The 18,134-nt window shown below is 38.9% G+C and overlaps 1 protein-coding gene across 1 annotated transcript; it reads left to right on the top strand.

Moving 5' to 3' along the window:
- Nucleotides 1-7,872: 7,872 nt before the first annotated feature.
- LOC149831407 (uncharacterized) lies at nucleotides 7,873-9,202 on the top strand. The gene is made up of 2 exons (XM_090012053.1): nucleotides 7,873-8,128; nucleotides 8,951-9,202. The coding sequence occupies exons 1-2, from the start codon at nucleotides 7,907-7,909 to the stop codon at nucleotides 9,035-9,037; spliced, it is 309 nt and encodes a 102-aa protein (XP_089868179.1). The 5' UTR covers nucleotides 7,873-7,906; the 3' UTR covers nucleotides 9,038-9,202.
- Nucleotides 9,203-18,134: the final 8,932 nt, after the last annotated feature.

Raw genomic sequence — 18,134 nt, 5'->3', positions numbered from 1 at the left:
AGATATGTCATAATTCACAAGCTATTTCGCATCCTCCAGCGTATGATTGGTACAAACAGGAATCTAATAATGGAGCTCCTTCTTTCCAAGCCAAGTTTTAGTCTGAGCAATGCCAGAGTTCTTTTGAGAAGTTCCATGTTTTGAATGAGTAAAATTGTGATATTCTTTGGCAAGTATGTGTCATCTATTTGTACCAAGTACCATAATCTACTGATATCCCATCTATGAAATAATTGTGCATGTATATGCATGAGAGAGAGTCACTACAAAAAAATAGTTGATTAGCGACGGAATTTAGCGACAGAGTTATATCGTCGCTACTTAGCGACAGATTAACGAGAGAAATGAATCCATCGCTATATTTGTAGAATTTTACGAAACTAGCGACAGAAAACATTCCCTCGCAAAATCCGTCGCTAAGTAGCGACGGATTTTGCGAGAGAATGTTTTGTCGCAATAAATACGACAGTTAGCGACGGAATTGCGACGGCTAAGATTCCGTCGCAACATAGCGACGGCCTAGGCGACGAAATATTTTCTGTCGCCTTTTTTGTTTTTTGAATTACGATGGCTTAGCGACGGAATTAATCCGTCGCTAAGCCGTCGCTATATGTCGCATTACCCCTAATCCCAGCCCTCTTTTTCCTTTCTCCTTTCGCTGCTCCCGCCCGCCGCCCTCTCCCTCCTGCCGCCCTCTTCCTTCCGTCAACCTTCCGCTGCCGCCGTCGCTGCCCGGAGCAACCGCAGGTACGTAAATGGATTGGAGGTCGACCCCCTGCTTTTTTCGGCAGGGGGTCGACTCTGCCAGGCGGTCGACCCCCTGCGTTTTCCGGCAGGGGGTCGACTCTGCCAGGCGGTCGACCCCCTGCGTTTTCCGGCAGGGGGTCGACTCTGCCAGGCGGTCGACCCCGGTAGGTGGTCGACCCTCTGCCGTGTCCGGCCGGGGGTCAACCCTGGTAGGGGGTCGACCCCCTGCCGTGTCCGGCCGGGGGGGGGGGGGGGTCGACCCCCCGCCATGTCCGGCCGGGGGTCGACCCCCCGCCGTGTCCGGCAGGGGGTCAACCCCGGCAGGGGGTCAACCCCTTTTGATGTCCGGCAGGGGGTCAACCCCCTGCCTTGTCCGGCCGGGGTCGACCCCCTTGCCGTCTCCGGCCAGGGGTCAACCCCCTGCCTTGTCCGGCAGGGGGTCAACCCCTTTTGATGTCCGGCCGGGGGTCGACCCCCTGGTTTCTTGCTCTTTTTTTTCTTTTTTCAGAAATTAGGGTTTTTATTTTATTTTTATTGTTTAGTTTTCTTTGATTTTCATTGATTAGGATTTTTTATTTTGATTTTCATTTATTAAGCAATTGAATCAAATTTCTTAAATTAAGGCTATTTGTAGTTAATTTAATTAGGGTTTTTTATTTGATTTTGTTTTATTAGGGCTTTGAATCAAAATTTAAAAATTAGGGCATTTTATAGTTAATTTGATTAGGGTTTTCTTGGATTTGATTAGAGCTTTTATTTTTATTTTCTATGATTAGGGATTTGAATCATAATTTTTTTAATTAAGGATTTTTAGTTAATTTGGTTAGGACTTTAAATCAAAAATTTTTAATTAAGGCTTTTATAGTTAATTTGATTAGGTTTTTTTTATTTATTTAGAGTTTTTATTTTTATTTTCTATAATTAGGGATTTAAATCACATTTTTTTAATTAATACTTTTTAGTTAATTTGATGAAGGATTTTTTTGTATTTGATTTTGGCAGGTTTTTTCCTTGTTTGATTAAGGTTTAAATTGTGGCTTTTTTATTTAATTTTATGGTTTATTTTTCTTATAGTTTATGATGTTTTGGTTTATTTATAATTTATTTTCTTGTATTTTAAGGTTTTATGATTTAATATGGTCGAATAATTTCATGGTGACTTCATTTTAAAACATCATTTTTTTTTGCAGATTTCTCAACAGAACTTGCTTGTGCCCCGCCACCCGTGGTAAGTAAGTGACAAAAACAATGCAAATCGGGTAAATACCCGTGGTGAGTAAGTGATGCAAGCGCATCACATGTTATTTAATTTATTGAATATAACACTTTATTGTTCACACACTCACTTAGTTGTTGATATCTATGACTACTTTGTTGGAGTTCGGAGATCATGCTGAGCATGATTTTAATGTATGAATATGGAAGTGTTCTTATTTTTGGAGTACGGAGTCCATGCTATGCATGGTAGTAGTTAGTGGGATATTGAAGTGTGTTTGCTGCAGATACATGTTTGATATTTGTTTGATATGAATTATTTCGATGTATTGCAATGTTTGATGTGATTGTATCCATGCTTACATGTAGTTACTTTCAATTTGATTATGTCTTCCATGTGAAATTGTATACTGAAAGCATGCTTCCAATGAATGTATCGTGTCATGAATAGTTTGCACATGAAAATATTAAGTTATCAATGCATGCATCATAATTCTTGTGATTGTATGACATCATATATTGCATGATAAATTTGATATTTTCTTCATCATAGTATTCTGATGGTTCTCTTTTAACTGGTTAGGATACTATTCGTAACATCATACGACAGAATGACTGCAAACCGTGAATGGATGTACCGTAGGATAGTAGACAATGAGTTATCGCATGAATATATGGATGGTGTCGACAGTTTTATTGAATTTGCAACGGCAAGTGTCAGTACGGTAGATCCCACAGGTCGGATTAGGTGTCCCTGCAAGATTTGTAAGAATAATCGATTTGTAGAACCTCATGGCGTTAGACATCACCTATACAGGAAGGGTTTTGTGAGTGATTATCAGAACTGGACGTTTCATGGAGAAGAATTTAGAAACGATTTTGATGCACGGGTGAATGTGGTGCACGATAATCCATATACGAATTTGATATTTGATGCTGCAGGAACAGAACTGGGTTCTGCTATGAGTTCTAGTGATGTAAGAACTGTCGTAGATGAAGAATCACCAAACGATGCAGCTAGTAGATTTTATGATTTACTTAGAGATGCTGATGAGCCACTTTGGAACGGTTGTGAGAGTCACACTATCTTGTCTGCAGTTCTTCAACTAATGAATTTGAAGTCCGAGTATAATTTGAGTCAATCATGTTTTGACCGTTTGTGCATGATTGTGAAGAGTATGTTGCCTAAAGATGAGAAATTGCCACAAAATTTCTATCGTGCGAAAGTTATGGTCAACGCTCTAGGTATGGGTTACAAAAAGATTGATGCTTGTCCAAATCACTGCATGTTGTATTTCAAGGAGCAGGAAAATGACATATCATGCCCGTCATGTGGGCATCCTCGGTTCAAGCCAAAGACAAGAGGCAATGGTAGCACGAGATCAAAGGAAGTTTCATACAAGTCGCTCCGCTACTTTCCTATCACTCCTAGATTGCAGCGATTGTATATGTCTTCAAAGACAGCTAAACACATGAGATGGCATGCAAATAAAGTTCGACACGATGAAAACAAGATCACGCATCCTGTTGACGCTGAAGCTTGGAAGCACTTTGATCGTACTCATCAGAACTTCGCAATGGAAGTGCGAAATGTTAGACTCGGTCTATGTACAGATGGATTTAATCCATTTGGGGGTAGATCAACTCCATACTCATGCTGGCCAGTATTTGTAACTCCATACAACCTTCCACCAAGCTTGTGTATGAAACGTCCAAATCTTTTCTTGTCTCTGTTGATCCCTGGTCCGACCTCACCTGGCCAAAATCTTGATGTATATCTAAGGCCATTGATTGATGAATTAAAAGTACTGTGGGATGACGGTGTTACCACGTATGATGCCCACAAAAAACAAAATTTCAACATGAAGGCCGCTGTTCTATGGACAATCAGTGACTTCCCTGCATATGGTATGTTATCTGGTTGGAGCACACATGGGAGGTTGGCTTGTCCGTACTGCATGGAGGATTCCAAAGCTTTTAGATTGAGGCATGGAAGGAAGCCTTGCTGGTTTGATTGCCATCGTCGATTTCTACCCAGCGATCATCCGTTCCGACGTCAAAAGAATGCATTTACAGCAGGCACAACTGAAATGGAAGGTCCATCCTCAAGATTGTCTGGCATAGAGATTTTAAGAAGATTGCGATACTTTCCAGATGTATTAACAGATGCCCGCAGTCCTACACCCTTCCGTGGATTTGGGAAGGAACACAATTGGACGAAAAAATCTATTTTTTGGGAACTACCGTATTGGCCGACCCTATTGATACGACATAATTTGGATGTGATGCATGTAGAGAAAAATGTGTTTGATAATGTGTTCAATACAGTAATGAATATTAAAGGAAAAACGAAGGATAATCCGAAGGCCCGTATGGATTTAAAATTAATATGTAAAAGACCAGAATTGGAACTCAAAGAGTATAATGGCAAAGTACTGAAACCAAAGGCGAAGTACGTGCTCGGACCTGATCAAATAAAACATGTATGTCAATGGTTGAGACAACTGAGATTTCCAGATGGATATGTCTCTAACATTGCTCGGGCTGTGAAGATTGACGATGGACAGTTATATGGGTTGAAGAGCCATGATTGTCATATCTTTATGCAACGATTGATACCCCTAGCATTCCATGATATGTTAGACAAACCTATATGGGGGGTATTGTCTGAGTTGAGCGGATTTTTCAGAACATTGTGCGCATCGGAGGTCATTGTATCAGATGTAAAGAATCTCGAGGACTCTGTCATCACCACTGTTTGTCTGTTAGAAAAGATATTTACGCCAGCATTTTTCGATGTTATGGAACATTTGATCATACATCTGCCATATGAACTAAGGGTTGGTGGCCCTGTGCAATATCGATGGATGTACCCATTTGAAAGGTATATATTTTTTTATATTTGTCTCTTTAATGACAGATATTTAAAATTTGAAATGTATATTCTTGTCAGATGCATGTTCGACCTAAAAAAAAAGGTTCGTAATAAAGCAAGAGTAGAAGGCTCTATTTGTGAGGCGTACACTTTAGAAGAGATTTCAAATTTCTCATCTATGTACTTCGAACCTCATATTTCAACACGTTACACATGCCCGCCCCGTAACGATGATGGAGAACAAGTAACTGTAGCTGACAAGCTGTCGATATTTCAACGACTTGGGCATGCATTTGGTAGTTGCCGATCAAGGCTATTGACAGATCGAGAGCAAGATGCAGCACACATCTATATTCTTTTTAATTGTTCAGCGATCGACCCATACATCGAGTAAGTATATGTATATGCAACTCAATTATAAATCCTTTTATGTTCTATATGTGGATACATGGCTCGGTAATATAAGTATTTGTGGTTTGCAGACGATTTGATCTGGAGTTGCAAAGCAAAGTTTCACATCTCACTAATGCAGAAGTACAAAAAGAACGTGAAACTAAGTTTGTGGAGTGGTTGAAACAGTTGGTAAAGAAGCTAACATAAATTTTGTACTTATAAACAACACTAAGTTACTTAATTGATCGTGATCACAATAATTGTTTATGTCTGTGCGTAGGTTCGCCATGGTGATGTTAAAGATCAAGGAATATGTGATTTAGAAAATGGTCCGACCAAAGTTGTGCAATGCTACAACGGGTATATCGTAAATGGTTATCGATTCCATACAAAAGACTACGGTATAAACAAATCAACGATAAATAGTGGCGTGTGTGTCAAGGGTAGCAGCTACGGTGAAAATGAACATGATTACTACGGTGTTATAGAGGAAATAATGGAGTTGACTTACTTAGGCATGAATAACAGGGTTACGGTATTCAAGTGTCATTGGTTTGATCCAACTGCAACAAGACTCGACAAAGCTTCAGGCATTGTGGAGGTGAATCATAAATCCAGGTTTGGAACATATGAACCATTCATATTAGCCTCGCAAGCTCAACAAGTTTATTATACTTCATATCCGAGTATAAAAAAGTCAGATAGAAATGAATGGTGGGCAGTTTGCAAGGTGAAATCCAAACTATACCCCGAGTATGATCAGTTACAAGAAGATGAGTTAGCTGAAGACAGTGATTACTATCAATCAGATGATGTCTGTGATTTCGCTTATGGTCACGATGTTGCGCATGATATGCATGTCATATCTCCATTGGCTGATGAAACATTCATAGAGGAATGTGATCCAAATGATGTACCAAGTGGATGGGCAAACAATGAAGAAGAAGAAGAAGAAGAAGAAGAAGAAGAAGAAGAAGAAGAAGAAGAAGAAAGTCAAACTAGTGACGAGGAAGAATTCTCAAGCTAGTGAAAAAAATCTTATACTACAAACCTCTATTTAAATGCATTGTAATACTTGATGTGAGTTGTATTGCAATACTTGGTGTGAATGATTAAAAATTTTATTTCAATGTATTGTAATACTTGATACGAATGATTCGAATGCATTGTAATTTATCTGAATGTATTATAATTTATGCAATTAACGAATGATTTGAATTAGTGCAATACTTGATGTCAATGATTTGAATTATTTGAATGCATTGCAATGCTTGATGTGAATGACTTGAATGCATTGTAATACTTGATGTGAATTATTTGAATGTATTGTATGACATATGTTATTTGTTAGAATATGGTTCGTGGAGGTTATAGTGGTCGCTCATCCAGTAGTAGCCAGGCTCAACCTTCATCTTCACGGGCTCCTGTGATAGGTATATCATATAACTAATTAGATGCTTGATTAGTTCAAATGCACATTCTGAGAACTTGGTGTGTATTTTTTTACAGATGATGTTGCGCCTGTATACGACCCACCTACACCAGTTGATCGCACAAGTCAACAGCCAACACAGGAAACAGGGTCTTCACAGGCTGGCACAAGAAGACTCATTCGAATAGTGTATATCGATAATCGACCGTAAGTATTTTGTTTTCAATTATTGCATATCTTTTAAATATTTTATATTGATATTTACTGTGTAACAATTCATGTGCAGCACGAGGTTTGAGCCACAAGAAGTAGTACGGGAGATTAGGAATTCACTTCTTCAACATCTACCAGGACCAGTTGCTCAATGGAAAGAGTACCCAAAGGAGGTATTAGACAGATTGTGGTCCTCATTCATGGTATACAGTTGTTCCTCATAGTTAATGTGTTTCATATTTAATTTATTTAAGCAATGTCTACTAACTTTCTGAAAATATTTGTAGGCTTCGAATCGCTTTGCAACTACGGTGGAAGAAAATGATGCAAGGAAGGTGTGGCAGAAGGTGGCTGCCAATCGATTTGCAGACATGCTGCACACTATGAAGACTGCAGCAAAAAAAGCATCTGGCGTAGTAGATGATCCATTACTGTGGAAGGGCCATGGTCCTATTACTATCAGGAGAGATTACTGGGATGAAATGTGCGATATGTGGGCGGGAGATGCATTTAAAAATCGCTCTGCGAAGGCTTCACAAAATCGATCGAAGATGCCCGAAGCCCATCTACACACAGGTGGATCTAAGACATTTGGGAGCCACCTAAAGAAAATGGTAACTCATCAATATATAATATTAATTTTATAAGTATAGTTGCAAATTTGTGTACTAAATCTTTTGTCATTTAACTTCGCAGGAAGCAGAAAAAGGAGGCAGTGTACCATATAAGGATGTGTTTGTAGAAACACATAAACGGAAGACCACGGGAGTCTTCGTATCAGAGAAGGCGAGAACGACAACGGTATGTATTAATTCTATTAATAATCATTGCAATATATATGCAAGTCATCATAATGTTATCATTAATTATTAATGAATACTTTAAACATTATTTTGTAGGAGGCATATGAGCAACAAATGGTAGAGCGATATGGTGAAGACGCTACTCAGCATCCATCATTTGATCCTACAGCATGGGTGACTGCAGCAGGTGAACCCAAAAAAGGTCGCGTGTTCGGGTTTGGGAGTAATATGAACACTTCACCAGTTATTGGTTCTTCCAGTTACGGCTCACCAACTTCTTGCGCCGACATAAGCTCCAAGCAGCCGACTATTCTTTCCGGTGATGATGTACGCGAGATCATTAATGAATCACTGAATAACTACTTCCAATACACCGTCGCCCCCTTTCTCCGAAATGAGATCAAGGCCGCTGTTCAGGATAGGGGATCTTCGATTCCAGGTCCCTCTCAGGTATAATCACATATATAGTTTTTTTGACTATCTTAAAGCACATCTGAGCATGGTAGAATCACATATAGAGTTTTTCTAGATGCCTTAGAACACATATGAACATGCTATAATCACATATTCAATTTTTTTACTGCCTTAGCACACATATGAGCATGATAGAATCACATATATATATATTTAACTTTTTGTCTGTCTTAGAGCACATATGAGCATGATAGAATCACATATAAAGTTTTTTTGATTGCATTAGAACACATAAGCATGCTATAATCACATATTCAGTTTTTTTACTGCCTAAGAACACATATGAGCATATTATAATCACATATTCTGTTTTTTGACTGCCTTAGCACACATATGAACATGCTATAATAACATATAGAGTTTTTTAACTGCCTTAGAACACATATGAACATGGTATATATCATTTATGATAGAATCACATATAAAATTTTTGGCTTTGCCTGCCTTAGAGCACATATGAGCATGCTATATTCACATATTCAATTTTTTTACTGCCTTAGCACACATACGAGCATGATCGAATCACATATATAGTTTTTTGCTTGCCTTAAAGCACATCTGAGCATGGTAGAATCACATATAGAGTTTTTTTATATGCCTTAGAACACATATGAACATGCTATAATCACATATTCAATTTTTTGACTGCCTTAGCACACATATGAGCATGATAGAATCACATATAGAGTTTTTTTATTGCCTTAGATCACACATGAGCACATGATAGAATCACATATAGTGTGTAATTTATTTCATTATATTTTGTTTATCAATACTGACTGTTCTTTTCTTGTGTAGGCTGCTAGCGATAATCAGGGTAGTGGAGCTGAAGGGACAGATAAAGACAATGAACAAGAAGACGCACAAAATCTTGGCGATGATTAGAGGACTGTGTTGAAGAAGTTCTATTTTTTTTATTTTTCCTAATTGTAATTGTTGAATTGTAAATAATTAAACTTTTTAGTTTTAAGGTGGAACGATTAATTATTATAGATACTTGTTATATGAATTTTTTTGTGTGGTTTGTTTTTTATTTACAGGAAATATAAATTGTACAGGAAATATAAATTGTACAGTTCTCCGTAATTAATTTTTAAATAAATTTTTTTTGATTTTTTTTCGTTTTTGCGACGGATTAGCGACGGATGATTCCGTCGCTATTCATATTAATCTAGCGACGGCTTAGCGACGGAATTAAATCCGTCGCCACGCCGTGGTCGCCGTTTAGTACCGGCGGATTGGCGACGGAATATAGCGCTCGTTATTCCGTCGCAATTAGCGACGGACTTGGCGACGGAATAATTCCGTCGCCAGTTAGCGTCGAAATATTCGCGACGTAAGCATACTGTCGCCGCGTTGTCGCTAATCCGTCGCTAACATGGTTAGCGACGGATTAGCGACGGATTAGCGACGAAAGGTGGTCGTCGCTAATCTACTGCTCTGTTGTAGTGAGTGTGTGATGATGAATTGACTGTGCATTCTACAACTTTGAAATATATGCCAATGTTGATAAAATTTTTGTTGGGGAGGAAGATTAGACTTACTCGAAATTGCAAAATCTTTTTGAAGGCCATCTTTTTTTTTTGAGAAAAAGATAAAGCAAAGGCAAGTTTTCGATCTCCATGGATTGAAGCTCACCACCACAGATTCAGACATGCAAATAAAGATAAAACACATAAATATTTGATGATCTAACTATATAAAATTTAAAAAAAAAATAGGTAAAAAGATTTGAAAAGTATTTTTTTTTTTTAACTTGAGAGTCTGTTTGGCTCTTCTGGGGCTTCCTTTCGCGTAGGTTCGATAATTTTTGTAGTAGCTTCAACAACACCTTCGAGTAAGTATGCCAATTTAGGAATCGAGCAGAGAGAGGGTCACAATAAAGGTAGGGCTAGGTTAGACGTTCTCTTTAGGGCTAGCACTCAGACAAAAGATTTTTTAGACTATAAGGATGAACCCCTATTTATAAGAATTCTGCCTGGGTTGTTTGCTTGTGTGGGAGTGAGTTTTTCCTCGGTTCCAGGAATGTACATATATACATATATATATATATATATGCCTTTCACAACCTTGAAAATAAGAGGGGTGTTATTGTGTAGGAAATGTTAAAAAATAGCAAGAAGTTTGCACTTTTAAAATGTACGTTGTGGACTTGTTTAATATGCACAAAGTTTGATTTTTTTTATCTATTCTGCTGGATCAAGTGCTTTCTCTTTCAGCATTAAAAACGAAAGAAACTGACCAACTAACCAAAAGCATTATTAAATTTGACTCAAATTGATATCACATTTCTTTTTTCATCTTACAAGCGACTGCACCATCGACAAGATCGCGTGTTGGATTAGCCCGTGGTTTATGCAGCTGACCATTTAAACTAAAGATTGATGTCGCTTGCATTTATGTAGAGGCACAAAATATAATGTACTGCAGAACTTGTGAAACATCAACCGCTACTTTTATATGGTTAATAAGGTTGATTGGCAATCTCTCTCTCTCTCTCTCTCTCTCTCTCTCTCTCTCTGCTTTTGATTTATATTTTGTGCTCTCTTTTTTGGCTTATGTGTTCTTTGTCCGTCTGGGTCCTGTGTGTTTTGTTTGCCGGTTGAACCTGTCGTAATGTTGATATCTTTGATTAGTGTCTCTCTCTCTCATCAAAATAGTATATGCAAAGAAACTTATTAAAGTTGAGTCATGGTTGTGTCCCATTGTTATCAAAATCAAATCAAATTGAATTTTATGCATTAACTGCATATTTTGAAATTTGATTGGACCATTTAGGTCATCGTTTACTTCATTTTTGCATTTTCTTCATTTTAGATTATTTTTCTAACTTTTTTTCATTGTTACCAAGGAGCAAAATGGATGCAGGATGCGATGCTGAAAGCGGAATAGGGGAAGCGAGTGTTAAAGTATTAAGCGGGATTCGTTTTTGAAAGCAATTGAGAAAGCAGGTGAGAAGCAAAAATACAAAATGAAGGAAATGAGTGAGAAACGAGGGAAAGGCAAAAAAATAAATAAAAAATTAACATGAAAAACATAAGAAACAAAGAAGAAGCAAAGAAGAAGCAAGGGGGAGATAAGGAGTGAAAAAAAAAAACATAAATATTAACATGAAAAACACAACAAGAAGGAAACAAGGCGAAGATGAAGAGGAATTGAGTGGGAAACAAAAAGGATGCAGAAGAATAAGAGCGAATTGAAAAGTGAGTTCCTCTACAGGAGAAGCATGGCACTTGCCGCTTCCGAAGCGCACTTCCCATCCTAGGAAGGCACTTCCGGCCTGTAACTATGAGATTCTTTAAAATCAGTTTTTTGAGTATACCGATTCAAGCTGATACGATTTGATCTGGCTCAAGCTAGTTTACTGAATCTTTTTCGGTGCAGAAACTGATTGTGATAACGTTGCTGTGTTCTACACCGTGCATACTGGTTGCCTAACATTAATCAATTTAATAATTAATGTCAACCTAAACTGTTGAATTAAAAACCACAACTTGAATATCAACCGAAGACCATGGATGCTGACAACTTAATTAGAGAGAGAGAGAGTATGGAATGCACTATTATATTTGTGATCATGAGATTGAAGTGTATCCTTTGTGATATAACATGTACAAATTTGCCTATGTTCTGGACCGCTACAGTTGCACAAGGGTAGCTGCATTAGGGGGTCCGGTATTGAATGCCCAACTGCGTGGGGGTTGAGGGTTAAGTATGGGAGTGTTTGATATCAATAAATGGGCACAGTCTCAATGAAGAGCTGCTCAGGTAAAATGCTGTTTTACACTGCAATTATAAAATGCAAACACGTGACCCAACACCTGTCTTATTTGTAAGCAAAATAGCTAGTGGTCCCTCCAGTTAACCTATCTCTCTCTTAGGAGTTTGTTCGGCGAAACCAGCTTTACTTGGTACCTCATGTGGGGAAACAATTCTCGTGGTCAAATATGAGGTCTCGACCTTGCTTGCGGATACTTGATCGTGTATTTCTCTCACTAAATCTATTTCATGCAGTTTCGGATGTCATTGCATGTCTGTTGCCGCGGACCATGTCCGATCATGGACAACTGATTGTTTCTTGTGGCACAGGCTTTAAAGCGTGTCGCAGGTTCTTCTTTGAGGAGTGGTGGCTTCGTGTGCCAGACTTTCAGCAGCTGGTTGGATAATCGTGGGCTCAACCTGTTACAGGATCTTGGGCGGCCATCAGCATCTATGTAAAGCTTCTTCGTCTTCGGCAACGTATTAAGGAATGGCTCAGCTTTAATAACCTGAACAAGTTTATGTTCATTGGCCAGTGGGAAGCTGAGCTCTTCTCTTTGGCACAACGTCAGGTCGATCTTGTTGGTGTGTCGGAGGGTCAAGTGCTTCAATTATAGGAGTGTATCGTTGTCTTCTCTACCCTCGTTGCAGAATCGCGAGATGAGCTTAGATGGAAGTTGAGGGCCAGAGTCGTATGGTTGGCTAATGGCGATAATAATACACGATTTTTTCAAATGAACGCATCAAATAAGTACAGTAAGAATTTGTTTCTCTCGATCGAGATCAAAGGATGCCAGTTTGGTCAGCAAAATTGCCTGCCAACTATTACTTCTTATTTTTTCAGGCTGTATTCGGCTGACGTAGGCGTTGAGGGGGTCATCGGCAATATGGGTTATAAGCGGTTGGCGGCAAACCAATCTATTCCTCTGCAGGCTCGATTCACCGAAGCTGAGATTTCTAATGCTATTAGCGACCTCTCATGATGGAAGGCTCCAGACCTTGATGGTTTTCACGTAGACTTCTTCAAAGCTTTTTGGCCAATTATTAAAGTTGACCTGCTACACTTGTTCGATGAATTCTATCGTAATGCAAGGATGCCTTCTCTACGAATCAGGGAGCTTTTATTCCAAATCGAAGTGTGCAAGGGTCTTTTATTTGTGCAACTGAGCTTCTTCACTCTTTACAGTGGATTGGAGCACTGTACTTCTTGTTAAAATTGGATTTTCACAAGGCTTATGATAGTCTGGCATGGAATTTTCTGTTTGAATCTCTAACTAATATGGGGTTCGGCAACCGGTTTATTGCATGGGTTAAGGAGCTGGTCACGAAATCTGTGTCGTCGGTTTGCATCAGCGGTCTAAGAGGGGAAGAATTCAAGTTGGCTAGAGGTGTGCGACAGGGTTGTCCCCTAGCCCCCATCCTTTTTAATATCGCGGCAAAGGGTTTACCTATTCTCATGAAAAGGGCAGAACAAACAGGCTTCTTGAATTCGTTGGGCATTCCTGGTTTTATTGGTCACATAATTCAATATGCAGATGATACTATAATATTTGGCTATACGAATGTTAATCAAATGTCTAGGTTGTGCTTCATTATTAAAGTATTCGCTACAGTTTCAGGCCTTCGCCTGAACGAGAGTAAGTGTGCTCTGGTCTTACTCAATGCTGACCCTCTCCTCCAATCGGTTGCTGTAAGGATCTTCAACTACCCGATATCAGACCTTCCTGTTAATTTCTTGGGTCTATCGTTGCACTCACTACAGCCGTCGAGAACTTCATCTTGGATGGCTACTATAGAGTGGGTGCAAGGGAGATTGCAGTCTTGGAAGGCTCGTTATTTATCTTTTGCGGGATGATTGACGCTAATTCGCCATGTTTTGGCCAGATTACCAGATTTTCGTATGAGCATGTCCATTATACCGACGACAGTAGAACAGACGATTAACCGTTTGCTTTCGTACTTTCTTTGGTCTGGGAATGCGTCTCACAAAAAAGTTTCCGCTTGTTTCTTGGCAGCAGATCGTTCTCCCGAGGCAGCGAGGTGGCTTGGAGATTCCAGCTCTGAGAAAGAGGAGCATCATTTTAGTCTTAAAGTGGGCCTGGGTCGCTTCCACATCTCCATCTCCTTGGGCTATGTTTGTTAGGCAAAATATGGTAGTCTACCTGACTCCCTTCTTTCGACGCCCAGTTCAGTGTGTCATTCGTCCCTCTGGTTGGAGTGGTGGAAGACACTTCGCTCATTTAGTGACAGGGATCTTAGGCCTGGTCATGGCCGCTCGTGGCTTCACTGGGCCATGGCGAGCAGAGATAGGTTCTCCCAGTGTTGTGAGAGGCGTACGCCTCAGTACTTGAAGCGTACGCCTCACAGATGAGGTGCAAGCTCAAAGTACTGAGGCGCACACTCAGTACCTGAAGCGTTGGTGCCTCCTTTGATATGTGGCTAAAACTGAAAACAATTACACAATGAGCAGAGGAGGATATTCTGGCGAGATTTACAGTGGAATTTCTTCTCTTCGTGTTCTGAAATTGGATTTACTCATCGGAAAAAAAATAAAAGCTTCCAGCGAATTTAACGGACTGAGTTCTTCCGATCGTTGTTGTAACCTGCACAGAGTCACAAACCCGTCGGGAAGCAGAGTTGATACCCTCTGACGAGGTTTTCGGCGAGGGGTGGGGGGACTTCTTCTCTCCACGACCGGAATTGAGACCTACTCTCTTGATCATGAAGCTTACGCTTCAACGCCTCGCTTCACCTAATCGCATTTAACAACCTTGGGTTCTCCATTAAGCAAGTTTATCATTCCTTGTTGCCATCCGGGATGGACTTGTTTTGCACTGATTGTATATGGGGTAAGGGCCCACTCTGAGGGCAAAAGCTTTGGCGTGGCTAGTGGTTCTGGATCGTGTTCAAACCCATATTAATGTCAGGAAACGGGGGCTTCAATTTCCCAACATGTGTGTTCTTTGCGAGAAGGCAGTAGAGGATACGACTCACCTATTTTGGTTTTGCCCGGTGGTTCTAGACCTATTTTTTCAAACTTGGGGTGCACCGTCTGTTCAAACTCGTTCGAGTTCTGTTATTCGGGACCTCTTGCTTGGTCCCATGATTTTACAAAAAAAAAATGGAGATTATTGTGGCGGGTATGGTTGTTTTCAGCATGGTGGGTGATCTGGACTGAATGAAACAATATCTTTTTTAGGGGCATCAAATTCGATTTTGGAAGGCTACGTCAGCGGGTTATGTCTGATGTGTATCTGGCTCTTAAATTACACAGTAGAGATGGGGGGTTGGATCTACTTGTACTCTGAACTGTGCATTGTCACCATCTAGATGGTGGTTGTCTTACTCTTATGTTTCTCTCTCATCCAATATTTTGTTGGATGTATTTTGGTAATGTTGAATGTTCTCTCTCTCTCTCTCTCTCTCTCTCTCTCTGTGTATGTGTGTGTATGTGTGTGTGTGTGTGTGTGTGTGAGCATGCCCTCGGGCATGTAAAAGTGAGAGCCAAATAACCAGTCTTAATCTACCAACTTTTTCGAGAACCACCAAAGCTGCCATCTTCATTCTCTCAATCACCATCTTATTTTTTTTGTTTTTGAAAGGCAAGTTGGGTGTCCACCAGTCATTATTCAACGTACCATTGGGTTTTTGAGCCTGCAACGTCCCACTACAGGGAGACTGTACTGACAGCTCCTACCAACCACGCGGGCACCATCTTATTCTTTCCAAATGAAAATATAAAACTACAATTTTTAAGATATCAAGAGGAGTGCGGGAGGGTTTCTGACTCGTCTAGTAGGAGCAGTTCCTCATGTCACCATGTGATGAAGTTCGAAACCTATTGGTATTTAAATGGTTCAATAACGGTTGTAAGATTAACGAAGGCCCTTAATTCCCCCAGCTATGTCATGGAATCGGAAAAAAAAAAGAGTTAGCTAGAGTTAGGTGAATAGAACGTAACTCCCGGCAATCATACTATTAAACTCTTAAATAGCTGAGTGACTTATGTTAAATATTTGAAACCTGAGGCCGCTAATATAAATTTGTTGTATGTTTGGTGCTTATATGTACATTAATCACAAACTTAGACCAATCGGCCATGGTAGGAATCAATTTCCCGTGCATCACAAACTTAGACCAATCGGCCATGGTAGGAATCAATTTCCCGTGCATCTTCTAGTTGTACCAGCAAAGGCGGAGCTAGTGTGTATGTGTGTGTGGGTGGACAGGACTGGGCTCTGGCCCAGTTAAAAAAAAAAAATTAAGCCCAGTCCTAGCCCAGCCCTCGGATTCAGCACCTGGCGAGGGCGGGCACCCGCCCGTGCTGCATCCGACTCGTTTAACTTATTACCCCTCAGCCCCTCTTCTTCTTCGATCTTGATTTTGAGTGACCTAGCCCTTGCCCTCATCTTTCCCAAATCCCCTTATTCCCGACGACCGATTCAACGTTGCCAAGCCGCCCAGCTTCTTCTCTAATGATGGTCGAGCTTCTCCTCCAAGACTCCGGCGCTGCTGCCGTGCTCCTGAGAGAGCGAGATGATGAGACACCGGCCGAGCACGATGATGAGACATCAATCTTTTGGGTAATTTGACTAATCAAATATGTGCTAGTTTGATTTAATCAAATTATAGGTGGATCAGAGTGGATTTAATCAAATCAACTCCGAAGTAGGGTTGATCCTGACCTGAAACAATTCACTGCATTTATTTTTTATCGAATTTTATTTAAAATAAAAAACAATTTACCCATTTTGGAGATAAATCCTATTTTTTGTTCCTAAATGAGCTCATATGCATATATTCCTATGTATATATTATATACATATATGCAGATGTCTCTCAGTCTTTTATCTCATGTTAATTGTTTAACTCACAAATTAAATTAAAGTGAAAGATGAATGTTGATTGTTGATGGTAATTTATATTTTTTGGTGCAATAATTCTACTTTATCTACTCATTTTAGTTGGAACAAAGCTAGGAGAAGGTTGTGAATCAGTGACTTCTTAATTTTAGAATAAGTCCTAATTTTTGAATTATAGAATCAATTATCTACTTTATCTACTCAAATTATATAGAATTATAGAAAAATCCTGACTTCTAACTTGTGTTTTAATATTCTAATATCCAAATTAATTATCTTTAGACAGTAGGAGAAGGTTGTGAATCAGTGAATTTATTTGAAGGACAAGAAGATATATTTGAAGGTTGTGAATTAGTGAATATTGTTTCAGTGGTGCTAATTCTTATCTAGTTACTCTCCTAGTGACTTGTAAGTATATGCTTAACTCTTATCTAGTTGCAATTTACAAATTTATTGTTGTTATTTGTCCTGATCCATACCCTATGCATGATTATTAGTTTGTTATAGTTGTTAAATGTTAATTGTTATAGTGTTAATTTGTTAATTGGTATAGACTTATAGTGTTATATTGGTATTTTTCTGTCATTTATCATCAATCAGTAATTGTATCTGATTCGGTGTACTTGTGTAGAATTGTAATGATTAATTATGTAGATTATTGATAGTTTATGTGTTTGATTAATAATTTTATCACCAATCAGTAATTGTATCTGATTTGGTGTACTTGTGTAGAATTGTAATGATTAATTGTGTAGATTATTGATAGTTTATGTGTTTGATTAATAATTTTATCACCAATCAGTAACTGCATATAATTCGGTGTACTTGTGTAGAATTATAATTATTAATTGTGTAGATTATTGATAGTTTATGTGTTTGATTAATAATTTTATCACCAATTAGTAATTGTATATGATTCGGTGAAAAATTTATATTTGATTTTCTCTAGTTTTTTTCACTACCTTAACATGATGTTATTTAATTATTTTTTTATTATTTATCACCAATCAGTAATTGTATCTAATTTGTTGTACTTATGTATAATTGTTATGTTGAACAGTTAAAGTAATACTTCTGTAAGTTGAAACAGTCAATCAGATGGACAAGTCGAGAAAACTCCAAGTCCTACTCCAACCATTCCTTCATCACCTGAGCATATTTCATCTCTGAATCCAACTTCAGAATTTGATTTTTATATTGAAAGAGATTCGGGTAAAAGAAAGCGTATGTGTGATCACCTTGTTAATGAAATAGATCGAATTAGACAGACTTATTTGAGGGCAGAACCTTTTCAACCAAAACTTGCACAATACCCAAGTAGACAATATGGTAAACAAGTGTATCGATGTCAAGAACATTGG

The sequence above is a fragment of the Nuphar pumila genome, chromosome 7 (assembly GCF_984573655.1).
Source record: "Nuphar pumila chromosome 7, dmNupPumi1.hap1.1, whole genome shotgun sequence".
NCBI lineage: Eukaryota > Viridiplantae > Streptophyta > Magnoliopsida > Nymphaeales > Nymphaeaceae > Nuphar > Nuphar pumila.
Note: the sequence above shows the minus strand (reverse complement) of the source record. Positions and strands in the feature narration are given on the sequence as shown.

What these genes read in the sequence shown, in the direction of transcription:
- LOC149831407 (XM_090012053.1), top strand. Translation starts at nt 7,907, where the DNA reads ATGAACACTTCACCAGTTATTGGTTCTTCCAGTTACGGCTCACCAACT. An exon ending in CGATTCCAGGTCCCTCTCAG is followed by an intron (nt 8,129 to 8,950) that starts GTATAATCACAT and finishes TTTCTTGTGTAG; the next exon opens with GCTGCTAGCGATAATCAGGG.